Source organism: Danio rerio, chromosome 12 (genome assembly GCF_049306965.1).
Source record: "Danio rerio strain Tuebingen ecotype United States chromosome 12, GRCz12tu, whole genome shotgun sequence".
Classification (NCBI taxonomy): domain Eukaryota; kingdom Metazoa; phylum Chordata; class Actinopteri; order Cypriniformes; family Danionidae; genus Danio; species Danio rerio.
Genome location: NC_133187.1, coordinates 32,083,036 through 32,104,025, shown reverse-complemented (window position 1 = coordinate 32,104,025; position 20,990 = coordinate 32,083,036). Strand labels below are relative to the sequence as shown.

Below are 20,990 nucleotides of genomic sequence, written 5' to 3'. Positions count from 1 at the left end.
ACCCTTTTTTTATATTTAATAAATGCAGCCTTAATTAAAAGAATAATTTTCTTTAAATAAAAAACATTAAAAAAATGACCCCAAACTTTTGATCGGTAGTGTATAGTGTAGGGAGCATATGAATTTAGTTTTTCACCAGAGATGATATGAAGAGTTCAGATGCAAGTGCCATCTGAAATTTTCTTGTAAAATTAGCATTTTTCTCAGTCTCCTGTCTTGATTTTGTCATTTCAGTTTTATGGCAAAGAATATGTTATTTTCATCCCTTTGAACATGAAATAATTTATCATAACCATGTGAGGCTGAGAAAAATGCCATATGGCACTTAAGAGGTTTTTGCATCTGAACACTTCATATGCTACTGTAAATATACAGTATTGTTGTTGGACATTGTTATGGTTTGTAAAAAAAACTACTGATTTTCGCTGTGCGATATTCACAAAATATGTTTTATCCAGTCACAATTTTTAATCTATATCTATCAATTCTATAAAAATATAGTTTAAATAGTTATTTTTTAAATAGGGTATTCTTGTTCTGATACCTTGGCTGGTTTTGGCCTGTCATGAAGAAATAAACATGACAGTAAATTCTTTTACATTTTATCGTTTTATAGTTTTATGTTGCTTCAGTTAAGTGTAATAACTCGCTGTTTCATATCATCTGGAGTTAATCTGATTAACTCCACATAAAATAAAAAACTGACATTACTTTCATTGTTCAGAAGTTTTTCATCAGTGATACACATTGTTTGAGTAAAGCAGAGAGTAAAATGTACTTGAAACTAATTTTTGCAAAGTACACAGAATAACATGAAGTGACTTACTACATGGATGTCTTGGCAGCATTAACAATACTGGATATCCTCTCAGAGTTCACATAGTCATAGCTGAGATCTTCTGGGTCTGTTTTGGTCCCAGTCTGTGACAGTATAAGCCCGAGCCAGTGGCCCATATCAGCTGAGGATTTAGCCTGACAGGAAAAAGGAAGATTTTTAATCAATACCCCTTTGAGATATTCATACACCTTAACTTAACTATATGGCATTAGTTTGTTATTGGCTTCATTCTGGCCTGAAGATGGCAGTCACGTTGAGGTTTCTACTGATTCCGTACTATTCCATGTAAGCAATTTTGAGAAGTGCCTATTTTGTCCCCTCTGTTTTTGTTTACTGAGAAGTGACTTACTAAAAACGGATGATAAACTACTCAAGAATTAAGGCAGGGAAAGTTTATGAGCAGTGACTCAAAACAGATACACAAAGAAATACAAATACACTAGCACTCAAACATTTGGTGGTCAATATGATTTTCTTGTGTTTGTTGTTGTTGAAAGAAACAGAGTATTATTCAGCATTTAGAGTGACAAAAAAAAAAAAAACGTTTTTAACGTTTTTTTTTTTTAACTCCTTTTTTTTTAAACTTCTACAAGTTTAAATAAAGTGGCTCAGTTGTTAGCACTGTTGCCACACAGCAAGAAGGTCGCTGGTTTAAGCCCTGGCTGTGAATTGAATAAGTTAAATTGGCCATAGTTTGTATGTAAATGCGAGACTGTATAGGTGTTTCCCAGTGCTGGGTTGCGGCTGTAAGGGCATCCGCTGTGTAAAACGTATGCTGGATAAGTTGGCAGTTCATTCCGATGTGTGGACCCCTGATAAATGAAGGGACTAAGCCGAAGGAAAATTAGTGAATGTTCAAATAAATGGCATTCATTTTGAAATGTCAATGTATCAAAGAAAAAAACAAATAAACATCTTACAAAAAGTTACAGCAGCACAACTTTTTTTCCAACCTTGATAATATATGAAATGTTTATTGATCACAAAATCAGCATATTATGATTTATGAAAAAGCATGACATACTGAAGACTCTTTGGGATAAATTGCATTTAAAAATGTTAAAATAGAAACTATTGCTGGAAGGGCATCCGCTGCATAAACAAATAAAACAGATGCTAGAGTTAGAGTAGTTGGCGGTTCATTCCACTGTGGCATCAATTAGGGTCTAAATAATAAATATTTTATTCATAAATGAATAAAAATAGAAACCAGTTATTTAAAACTGTAATAACATTTCCCACAATGTTTCTGTTTATACTGTACATACTGTACATACCACATACAAGCCTTTAAACAGGAATGTGTATATTGTTTGTGTAGCAAATAAATGCTAACAGCTCACTACTAAATGTAGTGAGGGTTGTTCCGCATATTTCATCTCATTCAGGCTGGTGCCTTGATGCCAAAATACCTGAAGGCATCAGATAGTGAAACCGAAAAAGAAAGCGGCTCATTGTGAGAGTTCAAGAATGACCTATCAGTCTATTTTACTGCAGCGTCCGCGTTGGCTCTTACTGTAACACATATGTGACTTATTGTGTAATGTTGTTATACATCAAACACTGCCAACAGTTCATTTGCTGACAAAAAAAATGGAAAGCAGTTACAAAAAAAGACATTTAAAAATACTAGCACTCACTAGTGAGTAAATCTACCAAAACTATTAGGTGCATTGCACAATTTTTGACGATATTTAGTTTTTTTTTTAGACGCTTGGTAGCACATAAGCTATATATTTACATGCAAAACTGAGTATTTTCTGTTACTAAAAAAACAATATAATATTTATTGTTGGATAGATAGAATTCCTATAAATCTAGAGGTTGTGCCATTGAGAAATGCATGACTATTTGTCAAAATTATAGACTATATTATAGAACAGTATATATTCTGTTCTAGGGCTGTTCGATAGTGGGATAACTCATAATTACGATTATTTTGGTCATTATTGTAAGCTTGATTATTTAAAACGATTTATTAAATTTTACAATTCTTAATACTGAAGCAAAATAGGACAAAAAACAAACTATCAAAAAGTTCTCAAAATTATGGAAAGGGAAATATACCATAGAATAAAAATGTGAAACAATCTGAGCTTTAAGCATCTTCACTGAAAAAAAAAAAAAAAAAACTTGATCAGTTTTTTTTATTAAAGCTGCAAAAGTCCTCCAGTCAAGAGCATTGAGTGATTTTATCCTTGTCTTTAGTTAATGTTGTCTTTGATTAATAATGATAAAAACAGTCGGCAGCAGGAATATAGTTTACTGTCACTTTAAGAGCCGCATAGTTCAGCTTATTCATCCTCAGCTCTTTACATTAATTTATTACTGTACATGCTCAGTCACATTACACTGCATGCTTTTACTCATTTTCATGTGAAATCTAGCTTTGCATTGGAACAAATGCATACTTGTGGAAAAGAGACAGGATATAATGCAATAATCATTTTATCCTAATTAATGTTTTTCTTAATCGTTGGAAACCGAAATCAAAACTGAATTTTGATTAATTGTACACCCCTATTCAGTTATAAAATTTACTATATTATAGAACAGTAAATATTCTGCTGAGCTATTATAAACTTATACGGTAGTAGTCTTCCCATCTATTATTGCCAAATAGTCTTCTTTTAAATCCACAATCTGCAGACACTTTAGTAGAAGCAACATGAGGTGTGGTTGGTTGCTGTACAGGTCTGTCTGATGATCTCACAAAGCTCAAAACAACACACTGATGTGCTTCAATCCTCTCTACTCACTTCTAGGATTGCGAGCTCCTCTCCATCCATTTGTATGCGGAAAGAGTAGAGGTGTTCAGGACTGGGGTCTGGCAGGACCATACACCCCTCTAGAGACAGTGGCTGCTGGGCCACTTTGCCCTTGCTTTTGTCACTGTAGATCCATAGCTGCCTGTCCTTCACCGAACACCATCGGCTTCTCCACTGGGTGTTCACCAGGACATTAAGGTAGCCTGCAAGAGGAAAAAGGTGAGGAAAATGTGAATGAGTTTCAAATCTGGCATATTAAATAATGTTTTACATTACAGTTTGGTCAATTACTGTATGTGTAGCCATGATGGAGATACTCAGATGTAAACATCAGTACTGTGCTGCACGGTAATCTACTGCTCAATTCATTCTTTTGCTTATTTATGTTGTCTGAACCACGGAAAAACACATGTGGGCTACTGAATTATATAGACAATGACTTGGTAGGACGAAAACTGTGAAATACTTTGACCAACTGACTTGAATAGGTTCTACTCTGCTTGATTTGTTACAACTTTTGTCGGTCAAAAGTACTCTAAATGTTTTTTCTCCAATCCAACTGATTAGTAAAGACCAAACATGAAAATTATTGATCATTTCAATGACAGTAATCAACAAAATAGGCAACTTTTGTTCAGTTTAGTAGGATTGTTGACATTTTGCGCTCCATCATGGCCGACTGATGATGCATTATGAAAACAGATCATAGGTTGACCACCTCTTCTGCATTTTGAGAGCTTTGTCACTTCCTGCAAGGACTGAGAAACATCCTGCATTTCAATTTTGTCTGCAGAATTTTTCTTCCCGGCATTAAAATACCAAAATCTAAAAAGTGTTACAGTTTTTTAAATAATCTTTCACACAGCTATACTTTCACAAAGTTGTCATGTTCTTGTTAAAGTGTAAAAAATATAAAATAATCTATAATAATAATATAATAAGCATCATATTAATTGAGATGCTTTTCCCCCCATCAATGATTGATTGAGGCATACCTGTCAACGTTGTGATGTAAAAATCTAGGATAACTGCTCCCCCACACCCCCACTCTAAAAAAAATCTCAAACCTAGAACCCCAAAGAATTTACCAAAATGACCCCAAACTCCTTTATCTGTTCATTTAGAGCTGTTTAAATGTATATAAACCTAGTTGAAACTGTTACATATGGGGAGAAAATTAGCTTCAAATGATAGAATACATAACAAACATTAGAACATACTGAAAAAAAAAGCTTTAGCCTATTAAAATCAATTGCCTATACAGAAATTAAATCAAGTCATAAAATCTTGTTCACCTTTATTTACTGTATTTAAATATTGTTTAGTTACTATAATTATTTAGTTAAGAGCAGCGAGTCTTTCATTTTGATCCACTGTTTTGTTTGATAACAGAGGTGTGACTTTAAAAATCTACAATTTGAAATCTATGATTTCGCAACTGTTTGTGCTCATTTAAGACAAAACTATTTGTCTTAAACACGCCAGGACGGACATGTTTACATATTAATAAGTGTATTTGTCTGTTTACAAAAACACACCCAAATCCAAAAGTGTCCACTTTTGCTCCTCTCGTGTGTAAAGTTACAGAAGCTGATCTGGGAACAGTGTCTTTATTACTATGGAGCGCGTCCCTCAGTCAGCACCGATCAATGACTGGACTGATTCAGAGATTGCATAGGAAGGGTAATGGTTGACGCCCTTCCTTTAAAATTAAAATATTAATTTTAAAGTGCTTTAAAGTCAAAATAGAGTGAAAGTACAGGTCTAATTCTCGTTAACAGCTTTTTTAATTATATCACATTTGAGATTGGCTCTTTGCTGTTACTTTCACTTTTCATAGAAAGATATAATATATGGGAGAAATACGGTAAAATGATAGCGGGATAGAATGGTAAAATACAAGAGAATCTAGGGGAAAAAACGTGAGGATTGACTGGTATGGATTGAGGATGTACAGTACATGGATAAAAAAAAAATAATAATAAAAAAAATAAAATAAATAAATAATCACATCTGCGGTCCCGCAAAAGAACATTAAGCAGGTGGTCACCCTAAGTCTACATACAGTATTTAGATGGTTATTTACCTGATGTATCCACACTCTTCTCTGGACTTTCCAAAGAGCAAACCTTCTTTTTGCCAATGTTCATCAGATTACTGAATTTGCCATATTTCTTCTTGACTAAATTAAGAAAAGATAAACACATTACATACAGATGTCTACTTTATCATAGTCCAAACTTCTGGTCACATAATGACCAGATCAATCAAACTGTTAAAAGTCAATTTTCAAGAATAAGGATTTTGTGGAGTACCAGGTTTGGAGTAATTTTTTTGCACAGATTCATCATTTCACATCACAAGACCTCATACTATTGTCATGAGCTTCATGTATTTATTTAGTTTTGCCATTATATGTTGTTTTTGACTGTCAGATTAGCCGATGAAATTTTATGAATCCTAGTAAGCTTAAAATCGTAGTCAAAGGAACACTCCCCTTTTTTGTAAATAGTTAATTTTACAAGTCCCCTAGAGTTAAACAGTTGAGTTTCACTACTTTTAATCCATTTAGCCGATCTCTGGGTGTGGTGGGAGCACTTTCTTCTTAGCCTAATACAAATTATTGAATTGGGGTGCCCAAACACAGTCCTGGAGGGCTGGTGACCTGCAGATTTTAGCTCCAATTTGACTCAAAACGCATGCAAGAATATTTCTAGAAAGATAAACTTTTAAAACTAAACTTTTTGGGCACCCATGGATAAGAACAGCGGTTCCCACAGGGGGGTCCAGGCCCACAAGGTAGCCTCAGGGAGCTCTTTGGGGGGTCGCATCATATTTTTAAAAAAACATTTTTTAGCAGTAGACGATTGGGAGAACAATCATGTTGCCTTAGTTCATTTTATCCCCTGGAGGACCAAAAAATGAACAAATTTGTAATTCATCCTCCTCAAAAAAAAAGATCGAGTCTCACTGATTCGCCTTCAGCAGCTAATATTAATGACCCCAAGCATCCTGGACCAAGGTGAGAAAGCTTCAAACATTTCGAGTTCAGCATTAGCAATACTGAAAACACAAAATGCAGAAAATATCAAGATACTTAACTGAGCTATGGTTTTATTCCATTTTCTCAAAGCAATGAGTCCCTGACCCAGCCACAGTGTATTATCTGCACCAAAGTTCTTGTTAACGAATGCATAAGGCCATCTAAGTTAATAAGACATTTGCAGGCGACTCATCCCCAATGCCGCGACAAGCCCAGAGCAGTTTTTGAGCGCAAGGCAAAAGAGTTGACACACACCCAAAATGAGATGAGGGACGTCACAGCTACTGACAAGAAACTTAAAAAAAAATTAGCATCTAATATAGTGCAACTTATATGAATGATAATATCATTAAATGTTGAGGGGGCCTTACAATATTCTTAGGCAAAAAAAGGATGGGAAGCACTGGATTAGACTATTAGCATCACATTCAAAAAATAATAATTAGTTTTGATAATTTTCTATAATAAACTCTTTTGTATTTACACCAACTTAAAAAAGCTGAATTATCAAAACTACATAAATATTTTTTAATTTTTAGCGAAATGCTACTGGTCTAATTAATTGTAATGATTTATGCTAAGCTAAGTTAAAAATCCTCCCTCCAGACCTGGCGACCGGCTGAATAGATTAAAACATGGCAAAACTCAACTGTTTAACTCTAGCTGACATGTAAAATGAACTTATTTCCAAAAAGGTGAAATGTTCTTTAATGCTCTACTGAAGGTGTACATTTTATAAGATTAAGATTAACTTCACATTTTTGGCTGAAGTATCCCTTTTAAAAGATGTCCATCCTCACCGTCTTTGTTCTCCATGTTCTCTGCATGACTGTCTGTGCTGCTGCCACTCTCAGATGCCACGGAGTAACGCTCGCTCTGCTCACCCTGACAGAAAAGACATGATTTGTACAGCTTAACTTGCCAAATACCCTGAAATCTCAGTGTTTAATACACAAATGATTCAGAGAATAAACTCCAACCTGTTATACCTTAGTACAGATGAGTGTTGGAGAGTCAGTTACATCTGATCCCGTTGTGTTTTTCGGACTAATTTCCTGAATAACCTGATGAAGAAAAAGAAAGCTTTAAACCTTGACAGCACAACCCAAAACACTGGTTTAATTAATTAACCGTATGGGCCAAGCTCCATTTTCCTCCACCTTGAGCCATTGTTCAGCCTGCTCCTTGCTCTGCAGTCCCAGGACGATGGCTTCAGCTCCCAGTGGACTTATTTTCAACTTGTGCTCTTTTCTCTTTGTTTGTTTCTCTTTGTACACCACACTGCAGCCCAGCAGACTGATATCCAGCAGTGGAGTCTGATCCTTTGAGCTTTTGTAGCACTAAATACAGTAGCATAGAGAACAATTGTGATTATTTTTTGTTCGTTTGAATGCCTGTGATTGACAAAAATTTTTACATTTCAGTAAAAAAATGTGAACATACTATTATATATAATAATTTGTTATAATTAGAAGTAAAAAAAAAAAAAAATATATATATATATATATATAATAGCACAGTTTTACACACAAATAATACAATTGTAGTTTAAAAATACAAAAATAAAAAGCAAATAATAAATTATGAATAAAAATGTACATGTATAAATATGTAAATATCACAAAATAAATGTCACAAAAAGACTAACATTTGATTTCTTCACAATAATGTGAAACAGTCAGTCATACATGGGTAAACTAGAAATACAAACACAGTCAGTTTTCATTTAATATCGACTTTAAATGGCCTGTCTCCATGTATATGAAAGTGAACATTACCAGATGTTAACATGTGATTGCAAACACTGGAATTTGTATAAACACTCATATCATAGATCAGCTGTGGGTTTGAAATGTGGGTGTCGCTGACAAGCCATTATGTCACTGAAAAAAGTGATGATGTCACCCACCAGGAGCCGGTGTTCCCGGACAACACACAGCTGTTTGGCCCACTGGCCGAGCCACTTCTTCCTCCAGAGGAAAGCACAGATCCGCGCGTCCTTCATCAGCTCGATGGAGGCTTCAGGCGAAGGCCACTGGTGCTGCGCTGTGGACTTACCCTTCGTCACCTCCTCCTCATCATACGACTCATATGAGCTGCTCAACTGCTCTGTGTCTTCTGGAAAAGCCAAACGTGACGAAAATGTGAGTCGCCGAGGACAGAAGGTGAGCTGTTCAATACTAGAGCACTGGGACAAAAGAAAGTCAAAGCCTCCCCGCAAATTGTGTTTAATTCTAGGTTTTGTGGCTAGTTGGAATAGATATTGGCATAGCTGACTCAAAATGAACATTCTGTTGTTCCAGTCCTGCATAATTTCAGTTATTGTTAGTAAATACAGATGTTTTTGGGGGTTAACTATCTTTTTAAATGGATTGTATGAGCTATTAAAACAAAGTTTAGTCTAAATTGAGGCATTTAGACTTTATAGTGTGAGTATAGTGAGGATGATAGAAGAGGCTGAGTGAAAGAATGAAAAAATATTAATACATTATAATCATACTATTCTAAATAACATTGTTACAGTTTATTAGTTTTAATAGTAGTTATTATGATAATAATAATAATAGCTATTAAAATAGTGGGGGAAAAACTTTCATTCATTCATTTATTTTCATTTTCGGCTTAGTCCCTTTATTAATCCGGGGTCGCCACAGCGGAATGAGCCGCCAACTTGAGCCGCCAAACAGCACATGTTTTACCCAGTGGATGCCCTTCCAGGTGCAACCCATCTCTGGGAAACATCCATACACACTTATTCACACTTATACAATACGGACAATTTAGCCTACCCAATTCACTTGCACCACATGTCTTTGGACTGTGAGGGAAACCGGAGTACCCGGAGGAAACCCTCGCGAACGTGGGGAGAACATGCAAACTCCACAAAGGAACGCCAACTGACTTGGCATAAAAAACCTATCCACTACCTGACAAAAGTCTTGTCATCTATCCAAGTTTTAGGAAAAACAAATAGTAACTTGACTTCGAGTTGATCATTTGGTATCAGAAGTGGCTTATATGAAAGGCAAAGGCCTCTAGATTATGCTTATTTTTACCATAATAATACCTTTCATAATCATAATAAGATATGATTATGCCTTTATTTTAATTATTTGATTAGGACAGTAAGGTCTGTCTTTACTTAGACAAAAGTCTTGTCACTTAACAGAAATAATGTACAGTGTACAATATAAGGTCATGGTGCAGTGGAAAACGAAATAATATAGTGTATGACTCCCATGAGCTTGGACGACTGCTTCCATACGTCTCTGCAATTACTCAAACAATTTATTTTGTGTAATTTTACTTAATAATTAATACAGTCATCTGGAAAGTCAAAGAAAGCATTCTTGCAGGACTCCCAGAGTTGACCATTATTCTTTGGATTTATCTCCAGTGCCGCCTCCTCCACCTTACCCCAGACATGCTCAATAATGTTTATATCTCGTGACTGGGCGGGCCAATCCTGGAGCATCTTGACTTTCTTTGCTTTCAGGAACTTTGATGTGGAGGCTGCAGTATGAGAAGGAGCGCTATCCTGCTGAAGAATTTGCCCTGTGTTTTGTAATGTAATGGGCAGCACAAATGTCTTGATACCTCAGGCTGTTGATGTTGCCATCCACTCTGCAGATCTCTCGCACACCCCCATACTGAATGTAACCCTAAACCATAATTTTTCCTTGACCAAACGACTGATTTCTGTGAGAATCTTGAGTCCATGTCGGTTCCAATAGGTGTTCTGCAGTATTTGTGATGATTGGGATGCATTTCAACAAATGATTCATCAGAAAGTGCCAATTTTTTGCTTAATCAACTTGAAGTCAAGTTATTATTTGTTGTTCTTACAACTGGGATCGATGACAAGACTTCTGTCAGATAGTCTACAAATTAATATGAAAATAAATACAGAGAGAGAGAAAGACAGAGACTAAGGCTAAGAAAAGTGCAAGTACATCATGCTCTAAAGCCAGCGAGCACATGCAAAGTCAGCGGCCTCAAGCTTGGATGCATTAAACAGTGAGGTTTTCCCAGAGCTGTGCACTTCACCGCAGCCAGTAAAGTTAGTGCTGTTTGTTTGTTTTTCTCTCCTGACGCACACTGAGAGAAACAAAGATAGATACCCCGAGTGATCACAGCATAGACCACACCGTTTGAAGCTTCTACGCGCTTCCTGAGCCCTGTAATGACGGCAAAGCAACCAAAATCTACAGAAACACAGGAGCACAATAAAAAGGGGAAATGCAATAAGGGAGGAAGAGAAAAAAAGATTCAGGTAAGAAGCTGCAGACTGTGAAACTGTGTGGCTTATGTGTCACATGAAAAAAAAAACAGGAAGAATGATTTAAAAGTCCACTAAAGGTCAACAAAGGCAGCTTTGTATGATGTATAACAATTTCAACTGAAACAAAAAGACAGGGCAGGAAATTTGACTAGTCCTTTACATTTTTATAAATAGCCAATATCGTATATGTCTGTTTATATCACTGCTAGGGCAGCCGACTGTTTGTGTTTGCGCTGATGCAGTTTGTGTGACATCAATTCAAAACCAGACATTATTCACCTGAATGGAAAGCATATTTGCACTCTTTGAATAATTTATCCTCTACATAATTGTGCTTTTGTGACTGTGTCTGTTTTCCCTCTTTTAATTTGCTATAAATACAGTAGTAGAAATTTTACATGCACATGAAGTGCTTTAGCATGCTGGCTTTTGGGGGTTCTTCCTCTTATTGTTTCAACTTATACAGTATGCAGAGAAGTTCAGATCAACACAGTGTTGACTATAATTTAATATTTTCTCATGTAGTGTACATGCATTTAGGGGAACCCTTGGTATAAATGCTGTGTATCATTAAAATATGTGACAGATTTTATAGATATTAGACACATTTTTTTTTAATGTTTTGTGGCGGGCGGAACACTTCAGATACTAGAGATCATACAATTAGTCAGAATATATGATGAGAAGCTGAAGTGCATGGTGATGATCTCAAAAACCATTGATCTTCATTAGCGAGATGAAAAATTGTACACTTTGGACGCTAATGTCTTCCAAATCTGAATGTTGTCTTTGTTTTGAAGCTCACTATAGATTAACTTCATTCTAACACATTGATTCTAGCACCCAAAAAACTTTGTAAGGACTATATTCTTACTCTAATGTTGACTCTAACTCAATGTTGATACTCCAGGATACACTAAATATTTGTTTCTTGTGATTTGTATGTAAACAGCAACATAAATTAGTTACTGACTACGTTTACATGGACATCAGTAATCGAATGATTTGCCTTTATCTGAATAAGACAATAATAAGATTAAGGTGTTCACATGAGTTACTTTTTGAACGTTCCTTTGATCTTTACGTTTTACATGTTGTAGCACATTATTCGGTTAACATCATTGCGTCATGTTTCCTCTGGAGTTTCACTTAACTTCGGGTATTTCATTTTTAATTTGTCAACTATAACTGCAGTTTGGTACTTCCACTTTCATTCAGGAACATTTCATGCATGCCCCCTTGACAAATGAGATATTTGATGCATGTATGAACTGCTGGAAGAGTGTTGTTTTAATGTAATTTGACACTGCATGCCGTATGGGGGAAAAAAACTATGCATTTCGCGATGCAGGTGTCTGTGGTTCTTCACAGTTTCTTCATAGTTTGTATGGCGAAAAATCTTACACAACTGTAATGGTTTGCACTTCAATAATGTGACTAAAATTGACATACTGCACATGTAATAATCTGATTACTATTAAGTTTGATTATGACCTTAACCAAATTAAATTAAACAAAAATTGCTGTTTAAATGGTAGACGCTTTATCAAAGTATTGTCTTAATCTTATAAAATCTGAATATTGGTGTCCATGTACAGTAAACATGGTCGTATAAGGGCTTTATTGCTGTAAAAACAACCAACTGGAAATTCACTTTACTTATCCTAAACCACGAGTTATAGCTTGATATCAGCTGCCGAAACAAGTGGCAAAACATTTGAAATGTTGGCTCTGCACATCCCTTATGTGTTGATATTACACTGCACAGCTGCAGACTAATGCCTCTGTCTTCTCTGACCAAGAAGAGATGTCATCTGCCCCAGAATATTGTAAATGATCGTCCCCTCACTGGGCTGAACTCTGCAACCCCAGCCAAATGCCCCAATCACTGCTGGCCCCATTTCCTGGGCTCACGGTCAGTGTTCGTCACTATGTCTAGAGCCAGAGGACCGGTTAACTTGAACAAAGAACAGCACTGTCTTCCGAGCTCCCTGCCTGCAGGCTTCTCTCTGTCACAGTGAAAGGACTCAATGACCACACGTTCACTATTTTAGGATAGGACTGATGAGAACTCCGTAATCTGCAACTCAGTCTTTATAAATCTCATTTCTGAACCAGAATAGACATTAGTTCTAAAGGAATGAGCAAACTGTTGGGAATTTCTAGACCCATTTGGAGACGTACCGTTGATGCTTATAGGGTCATAGGGTTGAGGATCTTCATAGTAACTTTCATTTTCCATAGAGGCTGGAGCAGGAGCTGGAGGAAGAGGAAAGGGCTCCCTTCCCGTGTTGCACTGAAATTGAAAGATTGAAAAAAAAGAGAACTATATTAACATTTTACTCACATAATAGATAAACAAATAAACATTGAAAACACATTGGATAAAAAACATGAATGTTTGAATATATCAATATATTAATTAAAATACATTTATATATTAATAGTATTTATTAATATATCCATGTTTATATTAATATATTCACTCTGACTTATTCAATGAATATAATGCAAGAGGGAATCTGATCATGATAAATGTCGAATTTTACTAGTGAAAATGATGTGCATACACTCACTGGGCACTTTATTGGGTACACCTGTCCAGCTGCTCGTTATTGCAAATTTCTAATCAGCCAATCACATGGCAGCAACTCAGTGCATTTAGGCATGTAGATGGGGTCAAGACGATCTGCTTCAGTTTAAACCAATCATCAGAATGAGAAATGTGATTTAAGTGACTTTGAATGTGGCATGGTTGTTGGTGCCAGATGGACTGGTCTGAGTATTTCAGAAACTGGAGATCTACTGGGATTTTCAGGCACAACCATCTCTAGGGTTTACAGAGCAGTTCTGTAGTTGCAAATGCCTTGTTGATTTCAGAGGACAGAGAAAAATGGACAGACTGGTTCGAGCTGATAGAAAGGCAACAATATTTTAAATAACCACTCATTACAACCGAGGTATACAGAAAAGGCAGATGGGCTACAGCAGCAGAAGACCACGCCGGGTGCCACTCATGTCAGCTAAGAACAGGAAACTAAGACTACAATTCGTACAGCCTCACCAAAATTGGGCAACAGAAGACTGAAAAAAACGTTGCATGGTCTGATGAGTCTCAATTTCTGCTGCAACATTTGAATGGTAGGGTCAGAAGCATATGTGCCTAGCATAATTAATAATTAATCTTCAGAATTATGAATAGTTGTATTCTAGTGTCATCATTGTCCTTGGCATTGAGGACCAGGACCAAATTTCAAGTCTAGTCAAGACTACCACCCAAAGTCTATACAAAACATATGATTTTAATCAACAGTAGGCCCATATATAATAATATATGTATATACAATAATACTACTAATATAAAACATTTTACAGCATACAATATTGACGTAATATTATATCATGAATTCAGTATCAAGATACATATCGAACCGTGACTTGAGTGTATCCTTACACCCCTAGTAGATAAGTTTAAATATAACAAATTGCATAATTTGTACACAATAAGATCAGGAACAAAAAAAGTCTATTAGGGAAACAAGATTTAAATATCATATAAAGTAACACAGTGTTAAACAAGCATTATTCTAAAACAACGTTCCTTGTTTGCCAGTTTTAAAGTCACCAGAGATCCCTTTCTAAGTTTTGTTGATTTTCAGCAAATCATCATAAACCACCTTGGATCCAGCATTCAAATCTATAGTAGTCAGTTATAGTCTGCACATTTAATAGTACTTCATCCAAGCATCTCCAATACTCTCCCATGTAAAGATTCTCCAGAGATTAGCCTGCCTGCTTGTTTCTGCACCTGTCTTTCATGTGGACATTTCTTTCTGACCGAAGGGGGATTCTTCCTCGAAACCGATCTCTCGCTGACCTCAGCCCTGCTCAGCTAGAAAAGGAATTCCACACGTGTTTGCCTGCAGGAGTAATGGTTTTAAAAGGGTGTGGAGCTCGCTATGAGGTTTCCCAAATCAGCCGCTTCATAACATTACTAAATTCCCCACTGATACCCTCAATGCAGTGACAGCCCCTGGGCAAACAGAGCACTGATCCTCTTCTCACACTGAAACACATACACACACACAGGGCTGATTATGGCTAGCGGTAGCTTGTGAACCATAAAGTTGAATGATGACGAGAGGATACAGACATGCGGCTGGGAAAATCTCCTCTTACTTAAATTATATTAAGTGGTTTGATTGAAACCTCCTGCTTGACATGACATGCTTATGCCTCTCGAAAGCAGAAGTGAGGCAACAAGGAAGGCTAAGTGATGTGTATATATACAACTGGATGTCAGGAAGTCGAATGTAAAAGCTTGCTAGAGGCTGCTCTGCAATAAGTGACACAGATCAAAAGTAATAGACACACTCAAAAAATATATGATCACTGAGAATGGAGCAACAAAACATTGATTTGATTGGGAAAATAAGAAGATTAGAAGGCATTGTTTTTCTCACATTGACCCTAACTCACAACTCCCACTCTTCTTGCTTAGTCCCACCCTTGCTTTTCAGACACTCATCAGAAATACAGAAACTAGTGTGTTGAGTTTTCAGGCATCTGATAATGATTAAAATGAAAGTGAAGGCATTTCAGGGTAGTGCCAAACAATCTTCTTCTTCAGCCACTTCCCAGGATCAGGACCATGTTCACATCCCAGATACTGTGTGCTGAGACTGAACTCCACCCTGGGGTTGCTTTCATATTTAAATCCACAAATCACACCATCTTCTCTTTAAAAAGAAAAGCAAATGTAGTCTGAGTAGGAAACCGTTCAAGTAGAAGGCATAAATAATAATAAAGAACCACAAAGTGAAAATATGCAAGTGGGCAGGAGACCAAAAGAACACCCAGAACATGGAAAATCCCTCGTCCCCATGCCAAAAATCTAGAGAAGGGAGAAAAAAACTCACCAAGGCCTAAACACTCCTGAGGTAGACAGGGTACTGAAGGGAAATAATCTTTTTAGTCTTATTAGAAACAGGACTGGCTGTCTGGGGACTGCTATCGTCCACTTCATTTATGGGTTTCTGTCTTCTGAGTCAGTTACAGACAATCAGTAAAGGGAAAATGTATCAGTTTAAATACACTATGGGAGAGATTACTGCATAATTATATAATACAAATAAATTATATTAGAATATAATTGCTTGCAGGACTAGTGCTGATAATTTCCACCCTACTATTCTGAAGTCCCTGGCCTCTATGCTATTTTAGTGTGTTGCTATTTTCAGTGCAGCAAGTAGCTGTGAAACTGCACAGCATGCAGCCTTGTGTTTACAAGTCAAGCTCAACCCGGAACACTTTATGGTATGAACAAGCAGGACAGAGGTGTCATGGGGCTTCCCTGCAGTTTGGGTCCGAGCAGGCTCAGAAATAAGGAAGAACAAGATGAAGAATCCACTGGAGTATTAAGAGTACGAGTAGAAGAGAGTGTTTTTAACGTAGACCGGGCCATCCTGGGACAGAGCTGTGAGTACTTTCGTGCCCTCTTCCGATCTGGGATGAAGGACAGCCAGTTGAATGAGTTCCACCTGCAGGGAGGTCTGAAAGCGAGGGGTTTCCTCATAGCCATGGCGGTTTCTCGAGGTGAGAGCCCAGTTATTCTAGACCCCGATGAAATTGTGGAGGCTGCCGAATGTGCGGCCTTCCTTCAAGTGGACGTTCTAGTCCAGCACTTGATAGACATTCTTGATACCGACAACTGCATTCTTTTATACCACACATCAGCGGTGTACGGCTTGTGGAGGTTGTTTCACAGTGCTGCGGTGTATATTTGTGATGCTTATACCGACCTGCAGGATGCTATCGAGACACTCCCAGAAGAGCTGATCAGCTATGTGGAGTCCCTTACACCAGCATCATTTGTCGCCCTAGGCACTCATTCCCCATCCATGAAGATCCTGCAGGACTGCTACAGGACTGTGTTTTATCTCGATGAGAAACCAGGTGTTTGGAAATACCTGACTGATCTACCAACAGAAGCAAGCACCTCTATGGCCGGGGTAGCCGTCGTGGACAATCGGTTGTATATCATTGGAGGAGTGCGGGGAGTTAGCAAGGAGACAGTGGACTTGAGCTTCTGTTACAACACAGAAACTAACACTTGGAGTGTGTTTGATGGTCCTCAGCAGTCCAGGTATGACTTTACCCTGGTGGGTCACGATGGACACTTGTATGCCATTGGAGGAGAATTTGACAAAAGAATCATGTCCTCGGTAGAAGTGTGTGATGTTTCCACAGGCGCATGGAGGTTTTGCAAGCATGCGCCTCGTTCGGTGGCTGCGGCGGCTAGTGCTGTTGCGAGGCGTAGGATATTTGTGTGTTTCTGGAAGCCTCCGGATACTACAGATGTCTATGAATATGCACCAAAAAATGATGATTGGACACTGATTACCACTATGGTCAAGCCTCAGAGTTACGGACACTGCATGGTGGCTCATGGCGACAACTTGTATGTCATGAGGAACGGCCCTTGTGATGACTTCCTGCGCTGTCTCATGGACTGTTACAACATCACTACAGGTCAGTGGACGGCCATGCCCGGACACTACGTCAATAGTAGAGGCGCTCTCTTCACGGCTATGGTGAGAGGGAGCTCTGCATTCACCGTCAACCGCAATTTGACCCTGGAATATGTCATTTGTGGTGACAAGTGGAAACCTCGCAGACAGATGACAGGTTTTCCAAAAAGTGGCTCACTTTGGACCTGCTTGCTCAGACTACCCAAGAACATACATACACAGCAGGAAGGTGATGCAGTGGAAGCACTGGAGATGGATGCTAATTTGGAGAGTGTTGAAGATGATCTCAAAGAGGCAATTCATCCAACGTAGGGTAGACTGTGGTACTCAAACTTTTTTCTGCTACACTGCAAAAAATGCTTTTCTTGCTTAGATTTTTTGTCTTGTTTCTAGTACAAATATCTAAAAATTCCTAAATCAAGAAGAATTTCCTAGACAAGCAAAACATATTGTCCTGTTTTGAGAAATAATTTGCCAATAATAAGTGAGTTTTTTTTTAAAACAAGCAAAATAATCTGCCAATGGGGTAAGCAAAATAATCTTACGTCAAAAGAAAAAACAAGATTATTTTGCTTACCCCAATGGCAGATTATTTTGCTTGTTTTAAGGAAAAACTCACTTAATATTGGCATATTATTTCTCAAAACAAGACAATGTGTTTTGCTTGTCTAGAAAATGCTTCTTGATATAAGACATTTTAGATATTTAGACTAGAAACGAGACAAAAAATCTGAGCAAGAAAAGCATTTGTTGCAGTGTAGGCCTCCCTGTTGTAGAGAAAAGCATTTTTAAGCCCCACTCTAAACTATATTCCTCCACAGAATGGGCAACATGTAACTTAATCCGGTGATGGCAAATCCTGCTGGTTGGTTGCACAAGAAACATTTATGCTTGTTAATTGATCTTTTTAGAATACTTAGAGGAATATATGTACACCTACATAAGATATGAGCTTGACAGCAAAATTTTATACGACTTTTATATAATACTGTAATGAAGACAGTACTACTTAACTACATGGTATGTCAGCTTCATATTGCCAGAAGGCAGAATTTTGAAGCACACAACACTCTGTGGTTGCTTGTCATTCTAGGACAAGACAGGGCTTCTAATATACAACTGATGTTGTATTCTGTATGCATGAGTTTGTTATTTCTGTCAAAGTAAGCTACATCTTTTCTGGGGTATGCTATATCAAAATAGAATAGGGTATCAGTATACTGTTTGGATTTTTATATGAATTCAAAAGACAGCATAACAGATTATAGTTTTGATTTTAATTTTGGGTAAATTCATTGTCTGCTTTACATCTACCTGGCATTGCCATTCCTTTCTCAAGGTAGTGGACATCCATGCCTCTTTCACTTTATTTTTTCTGTGGCTCCCTGTGAGTGCATTATGATTCATGAGTTGTGCCATCAAGCAGTCTATTATTACATGACAATAACCCTAACAAACTGGTCCAGTTTGGAGGTATGATTGAGTACAGTACAGTATGCACTTATTTCCATTTTCACTGTCAACGTTACCAAAATAGCAAACCGTACAGTTTTGTTATCTTTACCTAAGAGTGTCTATAGCAAAACTGAATGGTACTAAGTGAGTGTGCAACAACTTAAGAAAATGACAACAATACACAGCAGAAACACAACAACATAATAATACAATGATGGTGTGCTGCATAATATTGGAAAAATTGTACATTGCTATATATATTTTTTCTCTATATATTGCGATATAATTTCACCAGATGACTTAAATACTTCTGTTTGGAAAGTCATTACTTGGGATGATTTTGTAGGGGAATGAAATATAAATATATTATTATGTGATGTATTGTATACATAAACTACAGTAATAAATAGACACAACTGAGCACATTTTAAAGTGAAATAACCTGGCTTTATGGTTTTCTGGAGACCGCAACAATATTCAGGTACAGAAATTGAATAATTAAGTGTAAAATAGCACTTTATAGTCTTTACCATATACATAATTTAATAAAATTAATCTTTATGGAACTTCTTTATGCACTACTAAAATGCTTTAAACTCCCTTCAAATGAAAACAAATAATAATCCCTAAAAACAAATGCAGATCATAACTTTTCACTTTATTACGGTTCAATTCTGCAGTGTCTCCACAAATGCTGTGTGGTTTGACCTGTAGTTTCTGGTCATCTATAATCCTAACTCAACATTGCATGTCTTCGATATCGATGCTCAATTGATATATTGTGGAGCCCTAATCTGCAACAGTGAACAATGCTAAAATTAAGTTTGTCCTGTTCTTGTAAGAAACATGCCAAGAAGCAAGAATAGAATCTGATGTACTGTACTGTATGTCCTCCATTGTTGTTTACCAACTTTCTGCCATACACTTTCTGTCATACACCATGCCTACCAAGTAAGGCTACTATTGGATGTGGAAATGCAAGCCTGATCATGATGATTGTAGAGTATTGTACTCTACGGAACTGTAAATTTACTACAAATGAGGCATAAAATATGTCAAATATCAATTTTGAAGAGGTTTATTTAGGCTACCAGTACACTATGCCTAAGCCCAATTTAAGAACTACTGGGATAGTTATAAATTAATTTCATTTGCAATTGTAATTAAAGAAACTGCATGTCTATAACCGCACGTTCACACCGAAAGCGGCGAGAGTGTCAAAGTAGCCGGAAGTCATTCATTTCCAATAAGAGCCAGCGGCGAAAAGCAGTGCGGTGCGTCTTCTCCAGCGTGGGCGTTTAGGAGAGTTGAAATTAAGTCAACTTTATGGTAATGAGCTATGACGCGGTTCGGCGGCAAGCAATCAGCATGAAGACGTCCACCGCTTGATAGGAGTTCAGACAACACAGACCTGTGAACTTTGGTTTCGACCACAGTTGTTCCCAAGGGTTTGATGATTGCGGTCGCCGGATTTCCAATTATTTACAATGTTTTCTTACAGGAACATGCATTAAATAACTTACTGGCGAGTTACTGATGTTCAAAATGTTATATAAATTTATTGTAAAAAAAGCGGGAATCTCACACGACGTGACAATACAAAACAGTATAGCTGCTTCAGGATATTTCAGACATATGGACATATATTGGATAAAAAGAGCAAAGCCACAATACACGCAACTTGATCTTCCATTGTTTTATGAATTTGATAAGAAGTGCGCAACATTTTCACGCTAGAAACATGTTTTATGCAGGAATGTAACTGATATGCTGCAACGGCTCCTTTAAATACGAGATCAATGTATGGAGTTTTGATGCTCTCGCTGCCGAAGTTGAAGGCAGACAGCGTTGTAGCCAAGGCGGCCAGAGCGACCTTGGACGCTCTCGCCGCTTTCGGTGTGAACGTACGATAAGGATAACTTCTGTCACCATTCACTAATTTTACTCACACTATTATTTGTGTTACGCACTAAAAAAAAAAACAAAACAAAAAAAAAAAAAAACTAATGTATGGAATGCCCAGTGAATGGCAGGTTCATTCTTAAATATTTAAGAAAACAGAGTAATGATGACA

At 37.1% G+C, this 20,990-nt stretch overlaps 2 protein-coding genes and 1 long non-coding RNA gene across 19 annotated transcripts in view; 2 read left to right on the top strand and 1 right to left on the bottom strand.

The window, feature by feature from the left end:
* The window catches only part of afap1l2 (actin filament associated protein 1-like 2), a 79,430-nt gene that overhangs the window by 8,428 nt on the left and 50,012 nt on the right, over positions 1-20,990 (bottom strand). For 4 of the 8 annotated variants that reach the window (XM_021480360.3, XM_021480362.3, XM_021480361.3 and 1 more), the window contains exons 5-13: positions 13,116-13,227; positions 10,771-10,854; positions 8,559-8,767; positions 7,810-7,989; positions 7,639-7,713; positions 7,450-7,534; positions 5,693-5,788; positions 3,598-3,809; positions 827-972 (exon numbers count right to left, since the gene is read on the bottom strand). In XM_021480360.3, coding sequence (XP_021336035.2) covers positions 827-972; positions 3,598-3,809; positions 5,693-5,788; positions 7,450-7,534; positions 7,639-7,713; positions 7,810-7,989; positions 8,559-8,767; positions 10,771-10,854; positions 13,116-13,227 — 1,199 coding nt within the window. The remainder of the gene's footprint in view (positions 1-826; positions 973-3,597; positions 3,810-5,692; positions 5,789-7,449; positions 7,535-7,638; positions 7,714-7,809; positions 7,990-8,558; positions 8,768-10,770; positions 10,855-13,115; positions 13,228-20,990) is intronic. The other 4 variants (XM_690662.10, XM_073918560.1, XM_073918561.1 and 1 more) reach the window with 1 other exon arrangement.
* Positions 3,604-20,990, top strand: part of LOC108191726 (uncharacterized) — a 95,480-nt gene continuing 78,093 nt past the window's right edge. For all 9 annotated transcript variants that reach the window (XR_012388053.1, XR_012388058.1, XR_012388054.1 and 6 more), the window contains exons 1-2: positions 3,604-3,825; positions 8,562-8,814. This is a non-coding gene — a long non-coding RNA (uncharacterized lncRNA). The remainder of the gene's footprint in view (positions 3,826-8,561; positions 8,815-20,990) is intronic.
* On the top strand, positions 16,170-19,796 carry LOC101882758 (kelch repeat and BTB domain-containing protein 13). 2 transcript variants are annotated; one of them, XM_073918566.1, is made up of 2 exons: positions 16,170-18,191; positions 18,423-19,796. In XM_073918566.1, the coding sequence occupies exon 1, from the start codon at positions 16,250-16,252 to the stop codon at positions 17,771-17,773; it is 1,524 nt and encodes a 507-aa protein (XP_073774667.1). In that variant the 5' UTR covers positions 16,170-16,249; the 3' UTR covers positions 17,774-18,191; positions 18,423-19,796. The 2 variants fall into 2 exon arrangements, with proteins under 2 accessions (XP_073774667.1, XP_073774666.1); XM_073918565.1 differs by having other exon boundaries at positions 16,194-17,945; positions 18,050-19,796.